Here is a 24,077-nt window from a genome sequence, read left to right as displayed (position 1 = left end):
GGATAACACTACGTCCATAACTTTGGGAAGATTGCTAGGAGAGTGCAAAAGTGATATATTAGCATTAGACATAGAAGCTGGCCAGTCACGCCAAAGTGTCTCGGTCTGTTCATATAGTAATCAATCCCTCATCAAATTTTCTTTAATACCTTTTCTCACCATAACCTCGACAATTCTTTCTCGCACCTCACTTAGAGCAGTTCACAGTGGGCTACTAACCTATCATCTCGCATAGTTTAGGAATGTGAGAAAAAGACAGAGCACCCTAGGGAGGCAGGGCGGAGAGAGAGAAATGACTGAGCAAACAAGGGCGAACAATAGAAAAATTACGGAAATGATTTTCAGCCATACAGATTTTTTTTTCTGAGAGTCAAAGATACAGATGTAACTCTAAAGAGCAATAAAATCACACAAAAATATACGCAATGATTCTCTTTGGATCAAACAGATAAATCCTATTTTTTTTTATTCTGTTACCTTCACTTATGGAAGCTAAATTGCGTACGAACCTATTGTCTGCATAAGGCCGATATTGAGCTGAATAGATGGATAAAACTATTTTTTAAAGAATGAAAGTATCTTGAAAAAATGTTAAATTGTGTTGGGTTTGCACTCGCTACATTGCATGTGTGGAGTAAGACGATGTGAACAATGCTAAAAGCAGTGTGTGTATTTGTAAGGTGGTCAAGCACTGTGTGGATTATGGAGGGAACACTGGGTTAATATTTGGAACCGGCACGCGAGTAATTGTTCAACCAAGTAAGTACTGAGAAGGCCAATCAGCAACAAAAAATAGTCGAGTACTCAGAGTTATTGCCTCATTTTCCCTGATCATAAATAATGATAAGTTTCACTAATAAGTTTCCCTGTTACTAGGTTAAACAAAGCTACAGGAGGGGGCAGAAAATATCCAGATAGGCAGACAGAAAGAAAAAAAAAGATGGATATGTAAAGTAAGAGGAAGCTATAAAGCAGCAGTGAGATTCAGATAGATGCACAGGCGGACATACCGATTGACTAATACATATGGAAAATAAATACGCTAAAATGAGTGCCTATCTGCATTATTGCTTCAACGGTTAGCTAATATTGCATTGGAAGGCTGTATTTTGTAAGAGGGTTGAGCACTGTGTGAGTTATGCAGGCAACGAGCTAATATTTGGAAGTGGAACCATAGTGACGGTAGAACCAAGTAAGTGTTGACATTCCTACTGCAATTTCCCACTTCAGTTTCCATCTGTTGGTGCGAGTGCTGATTAATGGTTGGAAACCCGTCTTTATACTTACAGGGAGAATTTTCTGAAATCTAGGTCACAGCAAGCATTGTATTTTGCAGGAATGATGTTTCAAAATAAGCTTTATTTTCTCCAACCTAATCAAATCCACTTGCCGTATCTGTGATGAAGTGATTTTAGTATTTAGAAATGTAATTGGCAATGATAATAGTGCACTGGTAACGGCCACTAAATTCAGTGCTCAATAAATTGCTGTTTGGAAGCAGCACCTAAATTATTGTTAATCCCGGTAAGATGTTAATATTGAAAATCATGTTTCAAACAAATTCGATATTCTAGTCATCCTAACATGAAGTAGGCAATGGGCGCCAAGAGATTTCAGTTATATGCTGCATCATACATCACTACTAATAGGGGAAAAGAACTTAATCTACACAGATATGATATATCATATAAAATGAGATCTAGGTATTTTAATTTAAATTGACACGGACATGGTAGGCCAAAGAAACTGCTTCGTGTTCTAGAAATCTAAGTCTTCATAACGTAAGTTGAATTTGGGGTGTGGGTAGTGTTTGTATATTGGCAGTGCTGTATGAATACCTTCAATGTGATAACATTTGGATCTGTGGCCAAACTGAAGTAACACCCAGGAAATCCGACTTGTTATGTCATTTGTCTAATTTCTGCAGAGCAAAATGCAGTTTTGCTTTTATGTGCATTTTTCATCGTCATTAAAGACAAATTATAGAGATTATTAGTGATTGCTAGTGTGGGTGTATCGTGCTGAGTCCATTCTGTGCAAGGTTTCTGAGGTGGGAAACAGGAGTTATTTAAAAAGCTGTTCAAAATATGCCACTATTAAAATAAGGTAGCAGATAACTCAACAGCTTGTTAATCCAATAGAAATACAGAAGAAGCCTCCTTATCTGGAGAGTGATTTGTAGGAGGTGTAGATTGTCACTTTGAATGTGCTTTTTGAGCATTTCTGGAATTGAGATTCATGGGATCAGTGCAGGGAAGAGGAAAGTTAGAAAAACAAGTTCACTTTGTGGACAGACTGGGAAGGAAGCATCTTACAGCCAAAAACGGGAAGGAAACAAACAACAATCTAGCATTTTCAGAATTATTGCTACATCTTTACTGGTAATAAATTGGCTATCGTGCATCAAACAAAGCAGGGACACTGGGAATATTTCTGACTGTGTGACGTTGGAGACTAATGCAGAAAATGTTGGAAATACTCAGATGTCAGGTGAATGGCATTCATCTTCCTGCTGACCAGTTAATCCACCCAACACCCGCCACCCTCCCCACCCACTCCCCCCCCCCACAACATCCCCAGCCTCCCTAAAGCTCAAAACCGTAGTGTCGTATGCCTTTCCTGATTCTGGCGAATGGACTTCGCTGTTCACCATGCTCCTCTCTCTGCTCTCAGATAGTGTATCCCCTGCTGAGTGTTACCACCATTCTCTGAATTGAATGGAATTGGTTAATTGTTCAATGAAGGTGTAATGATTCTAGGGAAAATGAAAATGGAATTTAACAGGGCCAAGTGAGTAAGGGCAAACAATAGGGAAATGAGGGAAATCTTTATAAACTCTGAACTTTTTCTACTGAGAATCACATATCCAGAGAGTCTCTGAGAAGGAATAAAATTTCATTGATACCTGTGCACTGATTTCCTTTGGATTATGCACATTGCCATTTTCTTTTCTTGCTAAATTATTTTGTGGGAATTACGTTGGACAGAAATTCGATGTTGTATAGTGCAGATATAGGGCTGGAGTCAAGGAAATTAGAGAGGTTTCATAAAGATTTCAACCTATTCAGAAAAAAAATAGTGTGGATTGAGGAAGCATTCTTAGCCTTAAGAAGCCATGTAATGTTTAGAGGATGACTGTTCTAATGAAACCCAATGGGTGTATTTGTAAGGGAACCAGGCACTGTGTGGGTTATGGAGTCAACACTGAGCTAACGTTTGGAACCGGGACCCGGGTAATTGTTGAACCAAGTAAGTGGTGAGAAAACCATTCTGTCCTTCAATCAAAAAAAAATCTCGCATGTTCAGAGTTGTTACTGTATCTTCACTGATAATAAACTGGCCATCACGCATGTTACTTAAAACCACAGGCATACAGATGATATGAAGATAGATAGATACAGAGTAAAAGATGGAGAAGTAGAGACATGGTGGACTCTAGAGAGAAAGAGAGATGAGCACAGACAGACATTTAGTTGCATAGATAGGTAATATGAATGTGCAAGAAATGAGTTGCTAACTGTCATGTTGCTTCATTCAGTTAGCCAATGTTTGATTAGCATGGGGTATTTTGTAAGAGGGTTCAGCACTGTGTGAATTATGGTGGTAACAAGCTGATCTTTGGAAGTGGAACCAAGGTGACTGTAGAACCCAGTAAGTGCAGACATCCCTAATATGTGGTCTATTTTGATGGTTCTCATCTGTGAGTGCAAGAGCTTCGTGGTTATATTTTGAGGAAGTATTTAATTAATTATGGGTCCTAGTAACAATTATTGTACTTTGAATGAATGATGCTTCGAATATAAAAGTAAGCTATTTTCCCAACGTATCGAGCAAAATTACCAAATAATTGATGAATGTTTCTTTGAAATAAAATAATCAATGCCAATGGTGCACAGGAAGCAGTCACTAAACGGAGTTCTTGTCAGGTGGGTCACTTACTGTGCGGTTTCTAGAGGACTGGACAAAATGTGCTTGAAATCGGCACCAGACGTATTGTGAATCCCAATACGATGGCAATTTTCTAATTCACTTTCCAAGCAAATGCTATATTTTGGTCAATATCATGTGATGTGGGCAATGGAGGCTGAGTGGGTTCCTCTATATATTTTATAACTAAGTAGGGACCACTATAACAGATTCGACATATCGTATAGAATGCTCCAATTTTAAGCGATCTTTATAAGCATGAACATACTGGACCGAAAGTTTATTTCATGCTGTAGAAATCTAAGACTATAACCTAGCTTGATTTGCGCCCAGGTAAGAAGTTTCTATAGTGACCCATGGTGCTCTGTGAATAACCTAAATGTACTGACATTTGAGTCTTGAACTAGTGAAGATGAGACACTTTAAGTCTGTATAATTGTGCAGTGCCTCTGCATTGTAGAGTGTCAAATGCAGTTTTGCTGATGGAAGTCGGTTTGCTGGCATTAGGACAATTGGTACAGATTAAAACAAATTCGGAGGTCTTATAGTGGGTGCTTTTGCTCAGGTTAAATAAAATAGAAATAAAAGCAGCTAAAGCGTTGTACAATAGGTCGCAGGTTAATTCACAGAATTCAGACGGAAGTTCGTTACCTGGAGTATGATTCACAGGAGGTGCATACTGCTACTTGGAATATGACCTTGAGAATTTACTGTCTTGAGGTTATTGGGGTCAGTGTAGGGAAGATAAAAAGAAATAAATCAATTCAAAGTTTCAGAGAGGGTGGGGAGGGATGGTGGTGTCACCGAGAATATTTATAACAGATTGAGATGGGACACAACATCAAGAAATATTGGAAACCTTCAGAAGTGGAACGAAAATAAAACCGCTCTCATTCTGCCCTGCAGAGCTGATGTACGGTTAGAATGACAATGAATTTTTTGAATCTTGAAATCTTAAATCTTGAATAGCAACATTTTCCCACTGTCTGATCTGTACCTTTCCTACCTTACCAGAAATTCAAAACCGATCTATCCTCTCATTCCTACGCCTGTCGTAGGTTCTTCCACCTGAAATGTTTACTGTTGCGAGCTCCACAAGTGCTACCTGACCCGCTGTGTGTTTCTACCATTCTCTGTTTCTGTATGGTATTTATCAGTATGTCAATAAGGATGTGAATGTTCTATGCTCTGTTCAACATACTATGGTATGGATAATGGATGCTATAAGATTTCAGCTATATTTTATCACAACATACACATGTACCATGAGTGTGTGAATGAGCTGAATCTACATTAATTCATTGGTTCGGGTGAAAGGTGCATATTTTAACTTAAATAATTATGATCGTTGGACTGAATGTCCTGCTTTCCTGCTATATTCATCTGAGACTCGATGACGTAGATTGAATATAGGGACAGGTAAAGGGTTTATGCATTGTTGTATAGTGATGTGTGAATAGCTACACTGAGCTAACATTTGGATCTGGAACCAGACTAATGGTGGAACCCAGTAAGTCCAACTTATGATGTAACATGCCTACATTCCAGAGTGCAAAAAGCCATTTCATTAACAGACATTTGTTGTATTCATAGAGAGCACTTTATAAAGATTAGAAGTGACTAGGGCGTGTGGCTTCTTCTTCTTCTAATACGTAGCCCGGTAGCTCAATATCTTGCTAATCCAATGAAGGATTTATTAATGAAAATTTTCCTTCCTATTAAATAATTTCTGGGAAGTATGCACTGCTGCGGTGAATATGATCCTTGGGCATTTGTTGAGTTGATGGTAAGAAGGCCAGTACAGGAAAGAGGAAAAAGGGAAAATAAATTAAGGTGCAGACAGAGGCTATAGAGGAGGCACTGAAAATAACTCTGACAGATCAGGTCAGAGTAAGGTTAGTTAAAATCAGATTCAAAATCATAAGATGTTACAAACATTCAGACATTAATCGGATGGCACAATCTTCCCATTGTCTAACATATCCCTTCTCAACCCTTCCACAAACTCAGAACCATCCTGTCTTCTCTCTGCCTGTTCTGACGAAGGGTTTTCCACCTGAAACGATTCCACTTGTTCTTCTCCCCACAGATGCTGCATGGCCTGCTTAGTACTTCCAGCATTCAATGTTTCTGAGTGGAATTAATTAGTGGATCAATAAGGATGTGACATTTTTTGGGATGGTTCAAAATGAATTTATTAGCCTACGACAAAGAAAGCGACTATTCGGTTTACCGAGTCTCTACTGTTCAGAGAGCAATCCTATTCACCCAGTAATTTCCCCTGCAACTCCTTTCGCACATTTCCAAAAATTCTACCTCACATCATCTCTGTAAGCAGTTTAGAGCAGCCAGCTAATGTATCTGGCACACACCTTTCGGATGTGGGAGAAATCCGGAGAGCCTAGTTGAAACTTACACTGCAGAGAGGGGGAAATCACAGTGCAAATGAGGGAGTCAAAAATGCGATTTTTTTCTTCCAAGCATCTTTAACTGGGAATCAAACATACAGAGGCATCTGTGAAGCGAAGTTAAATCGTACAGAAACCTAGCCAAACATTTTTGGTAGTGAAACACGGTTGCAATAATGCTTGATTCCTTGATTCAATCCAAGTTCAACAGGACTTAGTTGACTGCATGGGGCAGATCTGGGGTTCAGCCATAGGATTTAGATGACTGTAAAATTATTTAAAGCTATTTACTAAAATGAAGCTAGAATAAAGAAAAATAACTTCGATATAATGGACATTTCGGCCAATACGTCGCATTATTTGAAATAAGGTAGCGTGGACATAGTGGGGACCATTTAGTGTATTTGTAAAGGGGTTAGGCACCGTGCTAATAATACAGCCAGCACGGGGTTACTATTTGGAACTGGGACTCGAATAATTGTCCAACCAAGTAAGTGCTGCGAAATGCATTTTCTCCTAGAACTGCAGGTTAAATCATTTTATTATTATTATTTATTTTAAATGATCGCGCTTATAAATTTCATGTGATCGATCTCCTCAGCTGGAAAAGAAAATGTATTCTGTAAACCATGTTCTGCATTTGATGCCGGCCAAAGAATAATTTCCTTGTTGTTCATTCCTACTCTTGGTTCTGTGATTTTCCACTTGTAGTTTCGATTAGTTAGTACAAAATAATGTCATTATTCGTAAATTAGTTGATTATTTCACATGTACTGATGTAGAGTGAGATTTTCTCTTGTATAGAGTCATGCATCTGCTTTATTGAGGTGTTTGATAAATCATGGACCCCAGTATCAATTGGACTTCGGATGAATAATGCTCCAAAATCTAATATAATCCATTTTCCTAAATTGTCAGTCTTTAATCTTCGAAGTGAAATATCCAAAGACAACAATGCACATTGAGCAGCCAATAAATTGAGCTCTTGAGAAGGAGAGGTGGTTGCTCTCTTCGTTCTGGTGAGCTCTGCAAATTAATGCTGGAAGTGACACCAGAATTCTTTATCTTGTTCAGGTGTTAATATTCAAAATCGATGTTTAAAGAAATTCTATATCCTGGTCAATATATTATGGGATATGTAAAGGATCACAGTAGATTTCAGTGATATCTTACCATTAAATTCATAAGTGCTATAACACGTGAAAACCATTCTACCAACATTAATTCATCAGATGCAATGGAAGGGGACTTAAATAAGTATGTATTCATATGGCTGAATGATCTGTTTTGTTCTAGATGGAATGAATGTTGAAGTTGGGACTAGGTGAGGGGTTTCTGTACAAGTCTGTGGTGCTGTGTGAATAACATGAATGTACTGACATTTGGATCTGGAACCAAACTGAAGGTGAAACCCAGTAAGTCTGGTTTATTATGCAATGTCTCACATGCCAGGAATTCACAATGAAATTTGATGATCAGCGTCATATTGGTGCCGTAAAAGTAACTTGTAGTGATCAGAAGATGAGGTTTGTCGGAGTGGGTGACTTCTATGCTAGGTATTGATAAAATGGATATAAATACGCAAGCTAAAAAGAAAATTCAAAACGTGGTGCTATGAAAATACATAATAAATAACCAATTCAATTAACAGGAAGCTTCTGTACCCAGAGAATGATTTATAGGAGATATCCACTGTCACTTTAAATATGATTCTTCAGCATTTATTGACTTAAGGGTAATTCTTCTGGTGTGGTTAAGTGAAAAGAGAAAACAAGTTAAAGTCGCAGAGTGGCTGCGGAGGGATGAAGGGGTCAGAGGGAATGTCTCCGACAAGATGAATTTGGGGACAAAAAAAAATCAGAAAATGCTTGGAACACTCAGAAGTTAACCCCAGCTTGCCTTTTTGCTTCCCAGTTCACTGTTTTTGAATTAAAGTGTTGATCAGGTCAATAAGAAAGTAAACCTTCTAGAAAGAGGGCAAAGGGGATTTATTTCAAAACGACATTCAAGAAGTCTAGTCAGCACAAGAACCTCTGCCGTTCACAAAGCAATCAAATTCCTCCACAGTTTTTCCTTGTGACTTCTATTCCGAGAATTTCAAACACTTCTACCTTCCATTATCATTCAGCGCAGTTGACACCTATCAACTAATCTACCGACCTGCAGATCTGTGGGATGTTGGAAACACTGGGGATAACCCGATCAAACCCATAGGACAGTAAGGGGGAACTACCCGAGCATATTCAAGAGAAGTTACATCAATATCTTTCACCCTAGTCACCTGCTTATAGAAATTAATCATGCAGATGGCACTCTGAGGGAAAATAAAATCGCACACAATCTTACACATTAATTCCCTCGGGGCCCATAGATAAATCACGGGACCATATATTTTTATTGTGTTACCTAAACACCTGTTACCGGGATTAAAAAAAAATACAGAGGGAACACTGAAGATGAAACAAAACACACACAAGCTATTAAAATTATTTCCTTTAGGTCCCATAGATAAATCATGTACGGGACCATGTATTCTTATTATGATATATTTGTGTGTGAAGACTAAGTTGAACAGGAACTTAGTGACTTTATGAGTAGGAACTTGGGCTGCAATGAAGTGAATTTGAATGGTGTGAAAATTATTGTAATTGCTTCCTAAACTAAGGCCAGATTGACGAAAAAATGAAACTTCAGGGTCATTGAGGTCGCTGAATTGCATTATTTGGGAGAAAACCACGGGGATATTGTTAAGACTAGAAAATGTATTTGTAAAGGGGGCAGGCACCGTGTGAATTCTGGAGGCAGCTGGCAGTTAATATTTGGAACTGGAACTCGAGTAATTGTCGAACCAAGTAAGTTTCAAAAAACCCATTCTTCCCTAGAATTCTTGATTAAAATTCCAAACCATCTTATAAATTCTAAAAACAAGACTTCAGAAAAAATGTAAATGTAACCTCATCTCCTGTTAGGTAATATACTATGTTTCTTAATGGCCCACATCAAGAAAGAGTATGTCACTTAATACATTCTATCATAAAATTATTTTCGCATTTTCAGAGTTTTTGCTCCAGGTTTGCAAGTTAAATAAAACTGCAGACAGACGAGGAGACACTAATACGTTTAGATGGAGCTGGAGAGAGGGAGAGAGGAAGAGCGGGGAGATAAGAGCGAGGAACAGAGAGGAAGGTGCGCAGACGGAAGTATAGAAGACAATATATATATAATAAATATGATACACTGAGTATCCATCTGCAATATTGTTTCACACAGTCTGCCAATATTGGATAGGCAGGGAGAATTTTGTAAGAGGGTTGAACACTGTGTGGATGCTGGAGGCACAAAACTAATATTTGGAAGTGGAACCAGAGTGACTGTGGAACCCAGTAAGTGCTGAATCTATGTTCTACTTTGGTAATTTTCATGAGTTAGTACAAGAGTGCGTTAATAATTGGAAACTTCTACTCATAATTTCATCAAGTGTTGATAAATTGTGGGTCCCAATAACACTTTCCATTGAATGATCAGTGCCTCAAATCGGAAAAGCAGCTGTTATCCTAAACTGTCAAACAAAATTACGAAGTAGATGATGAAGTTATTTTACTGCTGGAATTAAATATGTCATGCCGATAGTGCACAGGGAGCAGCAATTGAAATGTGTTCTTGCAAAAGAGCCATTTACTGTGTGGTCTCTGCACTCTTCAGCAAATTAGAGTTTGGAAGCGGCACCAGGCTTATTGTTAAACTTAGTAAGTTATCAATATTCAAAATTAGATTCCAATCCCATTCTGTAACTTGAGCAACCTGACATGAACTGGGAAATAGACACCAATAGATGTCAGCTATATTTTGTCATAAACTACTTAGGTATCAGTAATACGGGAAGATAACTCGGGCTGCACTGAATTGATTCATCAGGTAAAATGCAAGATGAATATTTGAACGTATATGATTGATAATTCGCAACTATAGCTTCTAATCTGGAACCAAACTGAGGGTGGAACCCATTAAGGCCAATTCATCATGTGATGCGTCGAAATTCTGAAGACTGCAAATTTTATTTTGTTAATATATATCATGTTCTACTCATTTAAAGCGAATTGTTGAGATTAGGAATGATTGAGTGGATGGGTGTGTCTTTGTAGTTGACTACAGTGCAAGGATTGATGGGATACCAAAACAACCTAAACTTAAAGAGCTTTTCAACATTTAGATAATGTAGTAAAAAAAAACAAATAACTCAACGGCTTATTAATTCATTGGAAAATATAGATATAAAAATGCTCTCCTGTAGGTGCTTTCCCTATCACTTTGAATGTGATTGTTGGGTGTTAAAGGAATTGAAGGTAATGAGATCAGTTTTGGAAGGAGGAATCTGAGAAAACCGGTTAAAATTTCAGATGAGGATAAGGAAGGGATGGTGGGGTCGTTGAGAATATCTCTGAGAGTGTGAGATCAGAAACAATTTAGAAACCCACGGAATTCAGACAATGACATCATCCTCCAGTTGTCCAATCCATACTACGTGACCCTCTCTAAAACTTAAAGCTAACTAGTCTTCGCTCTTTCTCAGATTGGAGAAAGTGCACCGTGGGGGGAGAGGGAATCTCTGAACAAATGAGAGTGAACAGCGAAGAGGTTACTCAATTTTTCACCTATAAACTTTTTGCTGGGAATCATAGATACACAGAAAACTCTGAAACGACAGAAAATCACGTGCAAACACTGGCAGTTATTTTGTTTCCAGAGCCCAGATAAATCTTGCTTACTTTTAATTATGTTGCATTATTTTCTGGAATTCAATACATTTATGCAACATGATTGCACAGATTCAAAGGAATTAAATAGCTGGAAAATAATTAAACATTATTTACCAAAGGCGAAGAGATTGACGAGAAAAATCTGAGGTTTAATGGGCGTTGCTGTCGCTACATTTCATTTTCTTAGAAGAAGGCATTGTGGACATGGTTAAAGCCAGTAGATGTATTTGTAAGGGGGTCAGGTACTGTGTGAATTCTGCTAGCAACGTGAAGTTAATATTTGGAACGGGGACTAGAGTAATTGTTGTACCAAGTAAGTGTTAAGAAAGCAATCATACTTACAACTCCTATTGAAATTAAATATAACTGTCATTTATTCTAATTGCAGCCTTACAGCAAATATGGCAATGCCATGAGATGTGGCCGCTGTATCTTAATTTAGAACACGGTTTTCCGCACAATCTGGACAACCAACCAATTCCCCGTTTTCAGGATTGTTCCAACATTGTACTCGTAATTAACTGGTTATCACCCCTGTTAAAGGAAGCTATGGGTGGCTGGAGAGTTTGGACAGGTTAACAGGCAGAGATAAAAATTTGAGAGACAGATAGAAAGAGACAGAACGTGATGTAGGGAAAGTGAGGGACAGCAGCTGACAACAGCTCAATACGTGCACAGTATGTATTGCTCCAGTCATGAAGGTGGGTCTCGGCACAAAACATTCACTTCCACGGATGCTGCCTGATCTGCACAGTTCTTCCAGCATCTTGTGTATGTTGCTATGGATTTCTAGCATCTGCATAATTCCTTATGCTTTGAATACATATATGATATAAGTATCTAAAACGTGGAGTTATCTACATTATTGCTTCAATCAGCCAATCTTCGATTGTCAAAGTTTTATTTTCTAAGTGTTCAGCATTGTCTGAATTATGCAAGCAACCAGCTAATCTGTGGAAGAGACAACAGGGTGATTGCAGAGCCCAGTGAGTGCTGAGTATCTCACTTCGTTTCCCTCCAGTTAGTGCAAGAGTGTATCAAAAGTTCGAAATCCGTGGTTGTATTTTGAGGAGTTATTTGATAAATTGAGGGTCCTAGTAAGCATTATACTTTTAATGAATATTACTCCAAATATGAAACCAATTATTCCCTCAACTAGGCAACGAAAATGACCAAATAGATGAAGTTATTTTAAGGTTTGAAATAAATATGTGGTGCCAATAGCGCACAAGGGGGGAGCCACTGAAATGAATTCTTGTCAGGGGCTCATTTACTGTGTGAATTCCGGGGGGATCGACAAGTTAGTGTTTGGAAACGGCACAAGGCTTATTGTTAAACCTGGTAAGTTATCAATACAGTATTCATTATTAGATTCTAATCACATTCGGTATTCAGATCAAATGATATGCTGTTGGTAATGGACGTCATCTATGCTTTCTCATAACATGATTAGGTGCTCCAAAACCATGGAAGCAACTGAATCCACACTAATTTCATTCATCAAATAAAATCTTAGGTGAATTCTGTGAATCATAATTCATAATGATAACTTGGGCATAGACTTAGAGTAACCAGTAAATGTTTAAATGGGGTACAAAGAAGAAATTCTATTTATGCAGTGTATGTAGTAATCTGGCAGGCACTGCTGAAGAAGTGATAGTGACAGGGACTCTCGCGCAATTAAGGACTTGAGTCGCCAATGCCCAATGAGTGACAGTCATATAGCAAGGAAACAGACCTTTCGTCCACAAACCTGTGTAGATCATCAACTACCCAGTTTCACTTAACTCACAAAATCCCATCCATGCTCCAAATACTCCTCTCACATCTCCCCAGAATCTGCCATTCAGCCACACACAGGAGACAACTATTACCAGCCAACTCTCTCACTCAGGGAGGGATTGCAGTCTGTCTGAGAACTTGGTGGAGGCAGTTACAAAACTAACAAGTATGTGGACAGGCTCTTGAATCACTACTCCATAGAAGGCTATGGATCAAGTGTAGGATAATAGGAGTGGAAGGTTATAATAAGGCTTAATACTTTATGCTAAGGCTTATTAAGGTATTGATCAGACCTTGCTTGGAATATTGTGAGCAGTTCTGGTCCCCCTTATCTAAGAAAGAATATGTTGGCGTTGGAGAGGTCTAGAAGAGGTTCACGAGAATGATCCCAGGAATGAGAGCTTTAACGCATGAGGAGCGTTTGATGGCTCTGGGCCTGTATTCGCTGAAGTTCTGAGGAACGGCAGAAGGGGGTCTCATTGAAACCTGCATAATATATATTGGCCTAGATGGAAGGGATACGCAGAGGATATTTCCTATAATGGGGAATCTAGGACCAGAGGGCACAGCCTAGGAATTAGAGGGCTTCCCTTTAGAACAGAGATGAGGAGGAATTTCTTCAGCCAGAGGGTGGTGAATCTGTGGAACTCATTGCCACAGGTGGTTGTGGAGGCCAAGTCCATGGACATATTTAAAGATGAAGTTGATAGGTGTTGATTAGTAAGGGCTTCAAAGGTCACGGGGAGAAGGGGGTTGACGGGGATAATAAATCAGTCATGATGAAATAGCGGAAGGTCAACGAGCCGAATGGCCTAATTCTGTTCCTGTGTATTATTGTCTTATATTTATCTGATGGGCAGCATGCAATACTGGCCGAAGGGTCTGTAATTGTGCTTTGTGAATGTAAGACTCTGTGGCGTATGTAGAACCTGAGACCAGAAGCATGTTTCTGTACTGGTGTGTAGTACTGTGTGGATTCCTTCAATGTCATAACATTTGGATCTGGAACCAAGCTGAACGTGGAACCTAGTAAGTTCGACTTTCGGTGTTAAAAAATGTTGCTTTGGTGACAAATATCAGAGTCTTGGCATTCAAAGAAAATTGCAAAGATTATGCATGATTGAGAGGAAAAGGTGTGTCCAGTGTGTAACCTCTGTACAAGGGTTTGATAAGATAGAAAAATGCATAAAGTTAAAGAGATGTTCACCATATCAATATGATAGTACATATCAAAATATCTAAATAGTTTGTTAATCTAGTAGAAAATTCAGAGAAAGCCTCCTTACATACAGATTGATTTATAGGAGATAAATATTGCCCCATTTGGAATATGATCCTTACGTATTTATGGAATTGAGGGTACTGTAGTTCAGTCAGGGAGGATGAAAAAAAAAGAAAGCAGATTAACGTTGCAAAATTGATAAGGGACGAATGGTGTAATCACTGGGAATATCTCTGAAAGCGTGAGATTGGAGAAAGAATCAGAAAACACTGCAGTCATTCAGAAGTCAGGCAGCTAACATCATCATCCTGTTGTCCAATCCATCCCTAAAACGGAAACCCATCCTGTCTTCTCCCTTTCTCTGTTCTAACAAGGGGTCTCCGACCTGAAATGTTCGCTAGTTCTCTCTCCAGAGATGTTGCCTGACCCGCTGTTTTGTTTTCCGCTATTCTCCATTTTTGGATGAAAGTTATTAGAGGGCCAATAAGGATGTAGAGAATGGGCAAAAGGAATTTCTTTCCATACGACTTAAGGGGAGGCCATTTGCATTTGCTCTCAAATATTCCCTGTAACCACTTCTCCCCACTTTCCAGTAATTCGGCAGGAAGCAGTGTATACCAGTCACCTAACCGTAATGCACATCCTTGGGATCTGGGAGAAAACCAAAACACTCTGGGAGAAACACATTACAGAAGTGTTGGGGCGAGCAAACAACTAAAAAATGAGGAAGAACAAAACTAAAATGTTGAAAATCGAAGCTCCGTAGAAGTCTTAGGAGAAATAATAACAAACACAACTATAACACGATTGCGCAAATAAATCTTGTTTCATTCTGGGTTGTTTTGTGGATGTTCGGTTTGAAATGAACTCAGCAGCAGAGTGGGGCAGCCTTGGAGGTGGTGTCCACAGGAAGAGAAGGTTATTAAAAATATTTTAAAACTATTTATAAAAATAAAGACCAGATGACTAACACACATCTTAGGTTTAGGGGGTATTGCGATCAATGCATTGTTATTTGGGAAAGGGCTAGTGGAGATTGTTAAGGCCAGTAGGTGTATTTGTAAGGGGGGCAGGCACTGTGTGAATTTTGGAGGCAGCCAACAGATAATATTTGGAGCTGGAACTCGAGTGATTATTGTACCGAGTAAGTTTCAAGAAAGCCATTTTTGTCTTACTTCATAATTAAAGTCGAACGTGTGTAATTTATTCTAAATGCTAGGTTTAAGCAAATAGGAAAAGAGTCTATGAGATGTTATTTCCCATTGCTGAAAAAGGTGGAAGTACCCAAGCGTTAGACAACTAGCATCATCTTCCAGTTGCCCGATATATCCCTCTCACACCCACACTGAAAATTAAGAACAACTTGTCCTCTGTCTTTCACACTTCTGACAAAGGGTCTCAGACCTGAAATATGCGCGGTTCCTCTCTCCACAGATGCTGCCTGGCATGTTGGGTGTTTTATTTTTCTGTCATTGATTTGAATTTATTGGTCTGTTAACGAAGATGTGAAAGTCCGAAGGCGAATTAATAGAAGTGTACTTTCATAAGACATAGAAGGTCAATCGGCCCACTGAGCTTCTGCCCGCTCACAGAGCAATTCTATTCACCGAATAATTTTCCTTGTAACCTCACATATTCCCAAATATTTTGCTCCCAGTTTCACAAGGGGAAGCTTACAGCAGCTAATCATCTTGCTGATTCGCACATCCTTGGGATGCGGAAGTAAAACAGCATTCTGAGGAGTCCCATGTGACGGGGAGGAGGAGATGTCTGATAAAATGAGAACCAGCAAGAATTAAAATTTTCATTTTCACCCGTATTTTACTTTACTGGAAATAATGGATACAGGTGAAACTCTGACATAGAGAATATTAAATCCTACAGAGACGTTGGCAGTGATTTCGTTTGGAGCGCAAGATAATTCTTATTTCTATTGAGTTGTAGTCTTTTTGTGGAAGTTAAGTCGAGCAGGAATTCTGTACAAATCAGCTTTGGGTCTGGAATTAAATAGCTCAGAAAGCGATTAAAGTTGTTTCCTAAAATTAGATCAAAGAAAAAAAACTTTGGGGTTAATATTTGGAACCGGACCAGGTATGGTGATAGTGGCAAATACGGTTTTAAGAGACGTTTAGATAGGCACATGGATGTAAGGAAGAAGTGGAGATATCGACATTGTGCGGGTAGGAGGGATTAGTGTTTGGATGTTTTTGATTTGTTTTTTTTAGATGGTCAGCACAACATTTTAGCCTTTTCCTGCGTTGTACTGTTGTATATTTTATGAATAATTGTTTGACCAAGTAGGTGAGGAGAAAACCAGTCTGTCTCACAGCACTTGACTCAATGAAAAACATTCGCTATTTGTCCTAAATGGGACATTTTAGCAAATACGCAAATGACAAGAGATGTTATTGTATATCCCAAATTAAAGAAGGGAGCATATTAATTAATGTACATTCTTCAGAAAATGCGTATCAGTGAGTTATTTTCCTATTTTCGGAATTGGTATTTCATTGTTGCTGAAAATGACCGGGCTATCAAACAGGTTAAGCATAGCTGCAAGCAAGCATACAGACGTACAGAGGAGAAGATAAACAAGTGCATAGGTGGACTGTTAGTTAAACAGATATTCAATAAGAAAAACTGAATTCTAAATTAAAAATGCTGAAAACCGGGTCAGGCAGGCAGCATCTGTGGAGATGAGAAGTGTTAATAGAACCTTTGGCCCAGGCCCCCTTAAGGTATTACAATATCATATAGAATACTAATTGCATTAAGTGTAATCGGCATAGATGTTACGGGGTTCTGTAGAAAGACGAATATTTCAGTAAAAGTCGTTCAGAACTTTATCCCATAAAACTCATCTCTCCATTGGCCACGGTGTTGAGTTTTTGTGTGGTTTTCTGATGCTGTGTGTCTAGTACTTATGAAATAACATTTGGGTCTGGTACCAGACTGACCGTGACACCAAGTAAGTAATGTACTCTGTAATAAATGCCTAATTAACAATATTGGAAACAATTAACGTTTATGAAGAAATGAAATGCATTACACGCAATATATATTTTAATTGAATTGTGAAAGAACAAAACGATATGAAGGACAGATCGAAGCAAAGTTGCGGAAAGTTCTATTGAAAGATCAGATTCTGGGTGCCTATAGATTGCTCCGCCACTACCACTAAATAGGGTGAACATCAGTTGTCGTGGAATGTTTTAATCTCCGTGTTTATTGGGATAACTGAATTGGCTAGGATATTGCAGAGAAGGTATTTGTGAATTACGTCAGGGATCGCTATGCTACAGAACCTACCAGGAACAGGCAATGTAAGATTTGATCATGAACTGTGGGGAAGAATCCTCAAGAGAACTTGCGGTGAAATATCTCCTAGAAGTAGTGACCATGATCCAAGTTCAGTTTGAGGAAAAGCATGACGGGACCAATCACACTGTCTTCGGCTTCAAGAAAAGCAATTATAATAGTGTGGTGGTGGAGTTGTCGAAAATGGAGTGGAAACATAAGTTGATGATTTGGTTGATGACGAGAGTCAAAAGGTGAACACATTAGTCCATAACACTCAAAAAGAAAGAGTGATACCCTGAGAAAGATGCAAAATCTGGTTCATAAATTAGGTCTAGGATCATGCGAAAATTAAGGGATGGGGCATCCAAAATAGCAAGGACTGATAGTAGGCCAAAGAACTAGGATTCCTTTAGGATCAAGCAAAGAAAGACTAAAATGGTCACAGAAGGGTCGAATTTGTTTTTCAGAGAAAACTTCCACGCAATAACAAATCAAGCAATAAGAGTTTCTATCGATATATAAGCATGAAGAAGGAAATACTGTTTGTGTCGGACCTCTAGAGAACGAAGATGATGAATTAATAACAGGAAAGAAAGAAATTGAGGATAATACAGATGGTTCTCGGTGTTCTAGTGTGTAAATCACAGAAGGCAGATGCTCAGTAGGAACACAAATTTTATTATTTCTTGTGAATCTGACTAAAGTTTAAGAATAGGGCGATTTTGTTTCAATTTTACAGAAATAATGAGGTGTTTTCTGGAATATTATGTACATATATAGTGTCATTAGCAGTCCAAATGAAAATCCCCAGGCTAATTCATGGGTCGGAGTGTTGTCCTATCAAGAGACGCTTCCCTCATGCTCTAAATTACTGCCACTTTCTCAAGGGCAATAAATGCTGATTGACCAGCTCTGCCCAGATCCCCAAAATAAGGAAAGGTTATTTGGAATTTCATATGAGAATTTCAGGAAACGAGAATGGAAACAAGCCTAAGTGTATCGACCAATAAACATAGGAAGTATGATTATGTTCTCATTCTTGGCAAACCAAAGACTATACAACAATGTTAATTGCTGTAAGAACTTAAAGTTGGCAATAAAGTATCATGAAGTACTCAACTATCCATTTAGTAAACAGAGTCGATATACACTAGTTAACACAAATTCTGGTTGAGATATATAAGATTCTGAGGGTGACAGATTGCGTAAATAGTAAATATTTCCTATGGTCGTGACATCAAAAACAATGGGGAGAGGGTTTAAAGTGGGGGACGGAGCTTCATAGGGGTTCTGTGGGGAGGTGATTATTTTTTTTCACACAGTGATTGATATCTGGAATGACTGCTAGAAGAGGTGGTGGAATGAAATAAAATCCCGTAGGTAGTGTCATTTAGAGAGACATATTAACAGGCAAGTGATAAGATATGGTGGTCATGCCAGGAAATTGAATTAATATAGACGGGCAAAAGGGAGGGATAAAAATGTTAGGCTATTGGACTAGCTTCTCTGCTGTCCAGCTCTGTAACTGTAAAAACATAAAATACTGGAAACACTCAGCAGGTCAGACACCAGCCATGGAAAGAGAAGCAGAGATAAAGTTTCAAGTCAAAGGCTCTTGATCAAGCTTATAAATAACTCCTGTTCTGCTTCCACAGACGCCACTAAGCCTGTTAATTTTCCCTGCACTTTCTGTTTTAATATAGAGAAATAGACAGATTGATGAAATCATGACAAGCACATATTAAAAGCATTCATAATCATGTGATTAATAATGAATAATTTTAAGATTCATTCGTAATTCCTGTAAGTCTCTTAATATCATCAATAGTAGTCAGTAGTTTTATCTCTTAATCTGCAGCATGAAAGTAATATTTAGCTGTATACGGTAAAAAGCAACTGGTAATGGCACAGAGGTTTTATGTGAGTGAATGTCTCCATGTGAACAATAATTACAGACTATTTTTTGGATCAGAGACCAAAATCGTTGTAATTCCAATTAAGTTACTCTTGGTTCCAAATTTTTAAAAATCCTTTATTATTTCTAATTGACCAGAGATTGACCAGAGATATTTCTGTTAGGAGGTCGTTGTGTGCTGAGATTTTCAGAAAAACAACATGGATTGGCTAGTGGTGTTATTGTATGAGAATCAGGTACTGTGTGAATTATGGAGCGGGAGACAAGCTGGTATTTGGAAGTGGAACGAGACTGATTGTGGAACCTAGTAAGTGTGAAACAATCGTTATTTTGCAGCAATTTTGCTTAAAACATATTTGTGTGTTTTTTTTTCATAAAAAGTAGGAAAATGTCATTTGTCTGCTCTATCTCTTAAATCAAACCCAGAGGGTGTTGCAAATCATGTTCAATATGAAACGATTGTTATGACGGTTATGTTGATCGGTGGACCTGCAGAGATAGAGAAAAATGTGCAGGAAAATAATATAAGAGAAGATAAAAAGAGGAAGTTAAAATGGATGGAGAATGCAAGCGGTAAATGATTCCAATGTAAGCTCATTCATTCACTGAAAAGTAATACTTGTTAAAATGGCCGCTATATTTCAAAACTAATTATGAGCATATTATTTCCATTATAGCAGACTTCTCCTCTTTAATTGCTGCTGAGGTTGTTGGTATTTATTTGCCTAGTCAGCAAAATCTTTAATACAGCCCCTGCAGTTTACTGCATTGCCCTATCTCGGCCATCTCAAAGTCCCTCACAGTCTCTCACAACCCCACGTCCCATCGCCTGCAAATGTCCAGTGAAGAACTGTCTTGACTCTGCATAATTCGAGGGTCATTTTGGGAGTTAGCACCAACGTTTACATGCGGAGCTGGCTTGTTGCATCTGGAAAATATATTTGTTATCCTTTTTTCCACAAGCTGGCAGTGGCTAATCTTTCAAAGTGCTGTATTGACAGTGAACTGAGTTAGGGATGCGAGGCATGCTATAGAAATACAATCCTTTGGACATTTAGTTGGTTTCTATGGAATTACGGTGGTTGTTCTCAGGGATAAAACTTACAAAATATTGACATCAATTGGGGTCAGTTAACGAGGAAGGCCCTTCACAAAGTAGGATGAATTGGATGAAAGAGAGTGAAGCGGATATATTTGAAAGAGGGTCAATCATTATGTGAATTATATGGGTAATAACACTTTAATTTTTGAGATTGGGACAAGTGTGACTATGGAACCCAATAAGTGTTTACATTTGTAGATCATGAAACATAAATTGTAACACATACGGCATGAAAATGTAGCTTGAAGCAACTTCCAACCCGTAAATCTAGTTACAGGTCAATTTGGCTGAGGCAAAATATATTCTCTTTTCCAAATTATTTCCTTCTTGATAACCAGATGAAAATAAAATTGAAATACACACTCTTTAATTGAAAGGACTTGAACTTCATGTATCAGTGCATGGATGGGGAGATCTTTTTTGGGAGAATAGAAAATTGAAGAGATAAACGTCACACACAGATGGCACAGTGGAGAAGGTGGTAAAGCCACTACAGCTCCAGAGATCCACATTCCATCTTTAGTTCCTGGGATGACTGCACAGAGTTTGCAGGTTCTTCCTGTGATCTACAGGATTGTTGTAATTCCTCCCTCGTTCTAAAGGAAGAGAAGTTAGTAGTCTAATTCGTTACTGCAAATTGCTGCTGGAATCTGAAAGGAGCTGATGTGCAAGAGGGTCAGTCAGATTCATTGAGCCAAACGGCCTCAATCTGTGTTGTATGATCCTATGATTAGTACAAATTAGTGTTTGATGGTCAGAACGGACTCATTCAGCTGAATGGCGCGTTTCTGAGTTATATCATTTTGTGACTATGAGCTAATATGTCCACTCCTCAACTGATGCCTACGTTAGCAAAGAAAATTAAAGTAAGATATCAGCAATTACTTATACAAATTGAATTTGTAGTTTACGAAGAAGAAAAGCAAACGTTATAGTTGGGTGCACTCATTAATATTTCCCTTAATAGCTCAGGGTTATTGTAAGACCATCTAACAGTGTGTGAATAGTGGCCTACCATTAACATTTGGATCAGGAACCATACTGAATGTGATTCCAAGTAAGTCGCCAACACTCATTGTTAGCACAGACTGCTTATCGTTATTACCGACATTTAAGATTCATTTTGATAGCTAGTTTGCCTTCTTTTTTTTTAAATACTGTAAGGGGTTAGCCAGCGGGTATTTTCTGTAAGAAGATCAGGCATTGTATATATTACCCAATGGGCAACAAATTAAAGTTTGGAAGAGAAACAAAAATCTTCGTGGAATCCAGTAAGCAAACTAGCAGTGTCTTCCTTTCTCAGTAAAGGAAAACACAAGACATTTAATTAGTTAAGCAGAGAATGGAAGCTCTATCTTCGAAGAAAAAGTGTAAAATTTGCAATTAACTCGCAGGATTTGAGAGCAAAATTACCCTTAGATTGTACAGAATCAATCTATTCAGTCCATCACAACTACCACAATCTTCGAATTTCTACCTATATTATTCAGAAATAAAAGCACTTCGTTCATGTCCTTTCATGTCTCAGGGATTCCAGTCCTCGTCTACGTATTTCTTAAATGTTGTGAGTACTGCTTATTTCACTCCATCAAGCAATGTGTTCTAGATACCAGCCATCCTCATGGTGGAAAAAAAACACGATCCTCCAATTATTCCCACAAGGATTTTTATATTTCCCTAAGCCTTTGTCCTCTATTGTTGTTTAATTTTGCTACAGGAGAATGTTTGCTACTGTATCTTAATGCCTCATAATTGTGCGCACAGTTATCAGGTCCTTCCTCCACTCAATATCCCTCGCTTCAAAGTAGTCAAACCCAGACTATACAGTCTCACAACATACCGAAACGTTCTATCCCAGACAGCAACCAGGTGAACTTTCTCTGTACGCTCTCCAGTGCGAGTAATTCTTCCTGTAGTGAGACGTACAGAACGCTTAATAACATTACAGCTGAGGCAAATGATCCTTTTGCCTCTTTCACCATTTTCTGCTTCTTTTAAAAATCACTTTCAGAACTCACAGACTAGGAAAGTAATTTTCGACTGTAACCTATAATTTAGTATATAGATAGACAGGCTGGTGAATTGAGGGTCAGACGAATGGGCGAACTACTGTAAAAGATACTTGAGAGACTGAGAGGTGTATGAGGGGAATATTCAGTCTGATGCATGGTGTAGTATCGGTAGATTGATAGATGGGCAGGTAGATACAAGAACAGCCAGCATATAGACTGATAGATGCTGACTCCTGAAAGATCGACAGGAATAATATGGATGCAATGTTATTATTATATCTCAAATGCAATGCTCTATCACTATTGGCAGTAATTATATCGTTGCAAAAAGCGCCCAGATATAGTATATGGCACTGAGATGGTGGATCAACCATGATTGCATTGAATGACAGAACCAACTCGGAGGGAAAAACAGTTGATTCCTGCCCCTGTGCCTGTTTTCTGGAATACAATTTCCCTCCAAAATGAGAAGTGTGAGCATCATATTTATGTGTACAGTATCCCATGAGCCAAACGCCACGAATGACCGCTTTTGGGTGGAGGTGTCAGACTGTGTGAATGACAACCTCAAAGTAATCTTTGGATCCGGAACCAAACTCACTGTAACTCCGAGTAAGTCACCCTTGTTCTTCAAACACTTGGTCCATTGTTCCCGCTTGGCATCATTATCGTCTAGATATATTAACAGTGAGATGCTTTCTGTGGACTTACTGGTGGGATTGATACCATATACGTATCTTGGTATTAGGTCAGACACTGCTTGCATCTGACGAAGACAGTGCTATAATATTCAGTAGTGCGACCATCCTCCTTGTACAAAGTGTTGAAAAGTTAGATTAAAGACATGTCAGAAGAATGATGGGTGATCTTATTGAAACGTGTAAGATTCCGAGAAGGCTTGACAGTTTGATGAGGAGATGTGTCCACCAGTTAACATTTTTGAATAAGGGACAAACAAGGGAAGGGATCTTTAATTTGAAGCTGTGGAATTGGAGATTTACGCTTTCATGGAGAGTGAATCGCTGGAATTCCATACCACAGCCGGTTGTAAGGGTTGGACCATCAACGATATTGAAGGACTAATTAGATATAATTCTGGAAGATCGGAAAATACAGAGCAAATCTCGTACAGCAGAGTAGATGGAGTCTGGGGACAATCAGTTCATGTTGAATAGTGGAGCAGGTCCGAGGGACCGAGTGGCCTATTCCTGGTTCTTAAGTGTTTCTTTGTCATCCGAAAAAAAAAAGCAGCTGCTGCAAACCCAAGATTAAAAATAAATAGCGAATCCTGGTAAATTTCAGTCCTGGGGCCATCAAATTCCGTAGCCACCAGTCCCAAAGGTTTACATATCTATAGTTCCAATCACACGTGCTTTTTGTGAGGCTATCCGCTACTGTGTGGGTGGCAACTATGAAATAACATTTGGATTAGGAACCAGCCTGACTGTATCTCCGCGTAAGTCGACTTTGCTTGTATTGTGTGCAAATTATCACTAAGAGAACTTTGTAAGTGTGAAATCAGGAAAATCTGGCTGAATTGTGTCAGGTGACAAAAGGCATATAATCCAAAGGTTCTAAAAGCTCAAAGGTTCATTGATTATCAAAGTATTGATGCAGCACTCTGAAGTTATTCTTCTCCAGGTAGCCTCAAA

General features: G+C 38.6%; 1 protein-coding gene across 31 annotated transcripts in view; it reads left to right on the top strand.

The window, feature by feature from the left end:
• Positions 1 to 24,077, top strand: part of LOC140203921 (T cell receptor alpha chain MC.7.G5-like) — a 109,583-nt gene that overhangs the window by 57,052 nt on the left and 28,454 nt on the right. Inside the window, exon 1 of one of the 31 annotated variants that reach the window (XR_011887446.1) lies at positions 4,242 to 4,260. The exons of 23 other annotated variants lie outside the window; for them this stretch is intronic. Coding sequence is in view for 4 of the 8 variants with exons in the window: in XM_072270065.1 (XP_072126166.1) it covers positions 19,537 to 19,618 (82 nt within the window). In the remaining 4 variants the exon portion in view is untranslated. Of the gene's footprint in view, positions 1 to 4,241; positions 4,261 to 4,751; positions 4,841 to 5,409; positions 5,438 to 6,804; positions 6,826 to 7,686; positions 7,751 to 9,694; positions 9,719 to 11,756; positions 11,794 to 19,521; positions 19,619 to 24,077 lie in introns of those variants that run through there. 7 more of the 31 variants (XR_011887422.1, XM_072270074.1, XR_011887439.1 and 4 more) reach the window with 7 other exon arrangements.

Source organism: Mobula birostris, chromosome 10 (assembly GCF_030028105.1).
Source record: "Mobula birostris isolate sMobBir1 chromosome 10, sMobBir1.hap1, whole genome shotgun sequence".
Lineage (NCBI taxonomy): Eukaryota > Metazoa > Chordata > Chondrichthyes > Myliobatiformes > Myliobatidae > Mobula > Mobula birostris.
The sequence above is the reverse complement of the archived record's forward strand: the minus strand, read 5'-3'. Positions and strand labels throughout refer to the sequence as shown.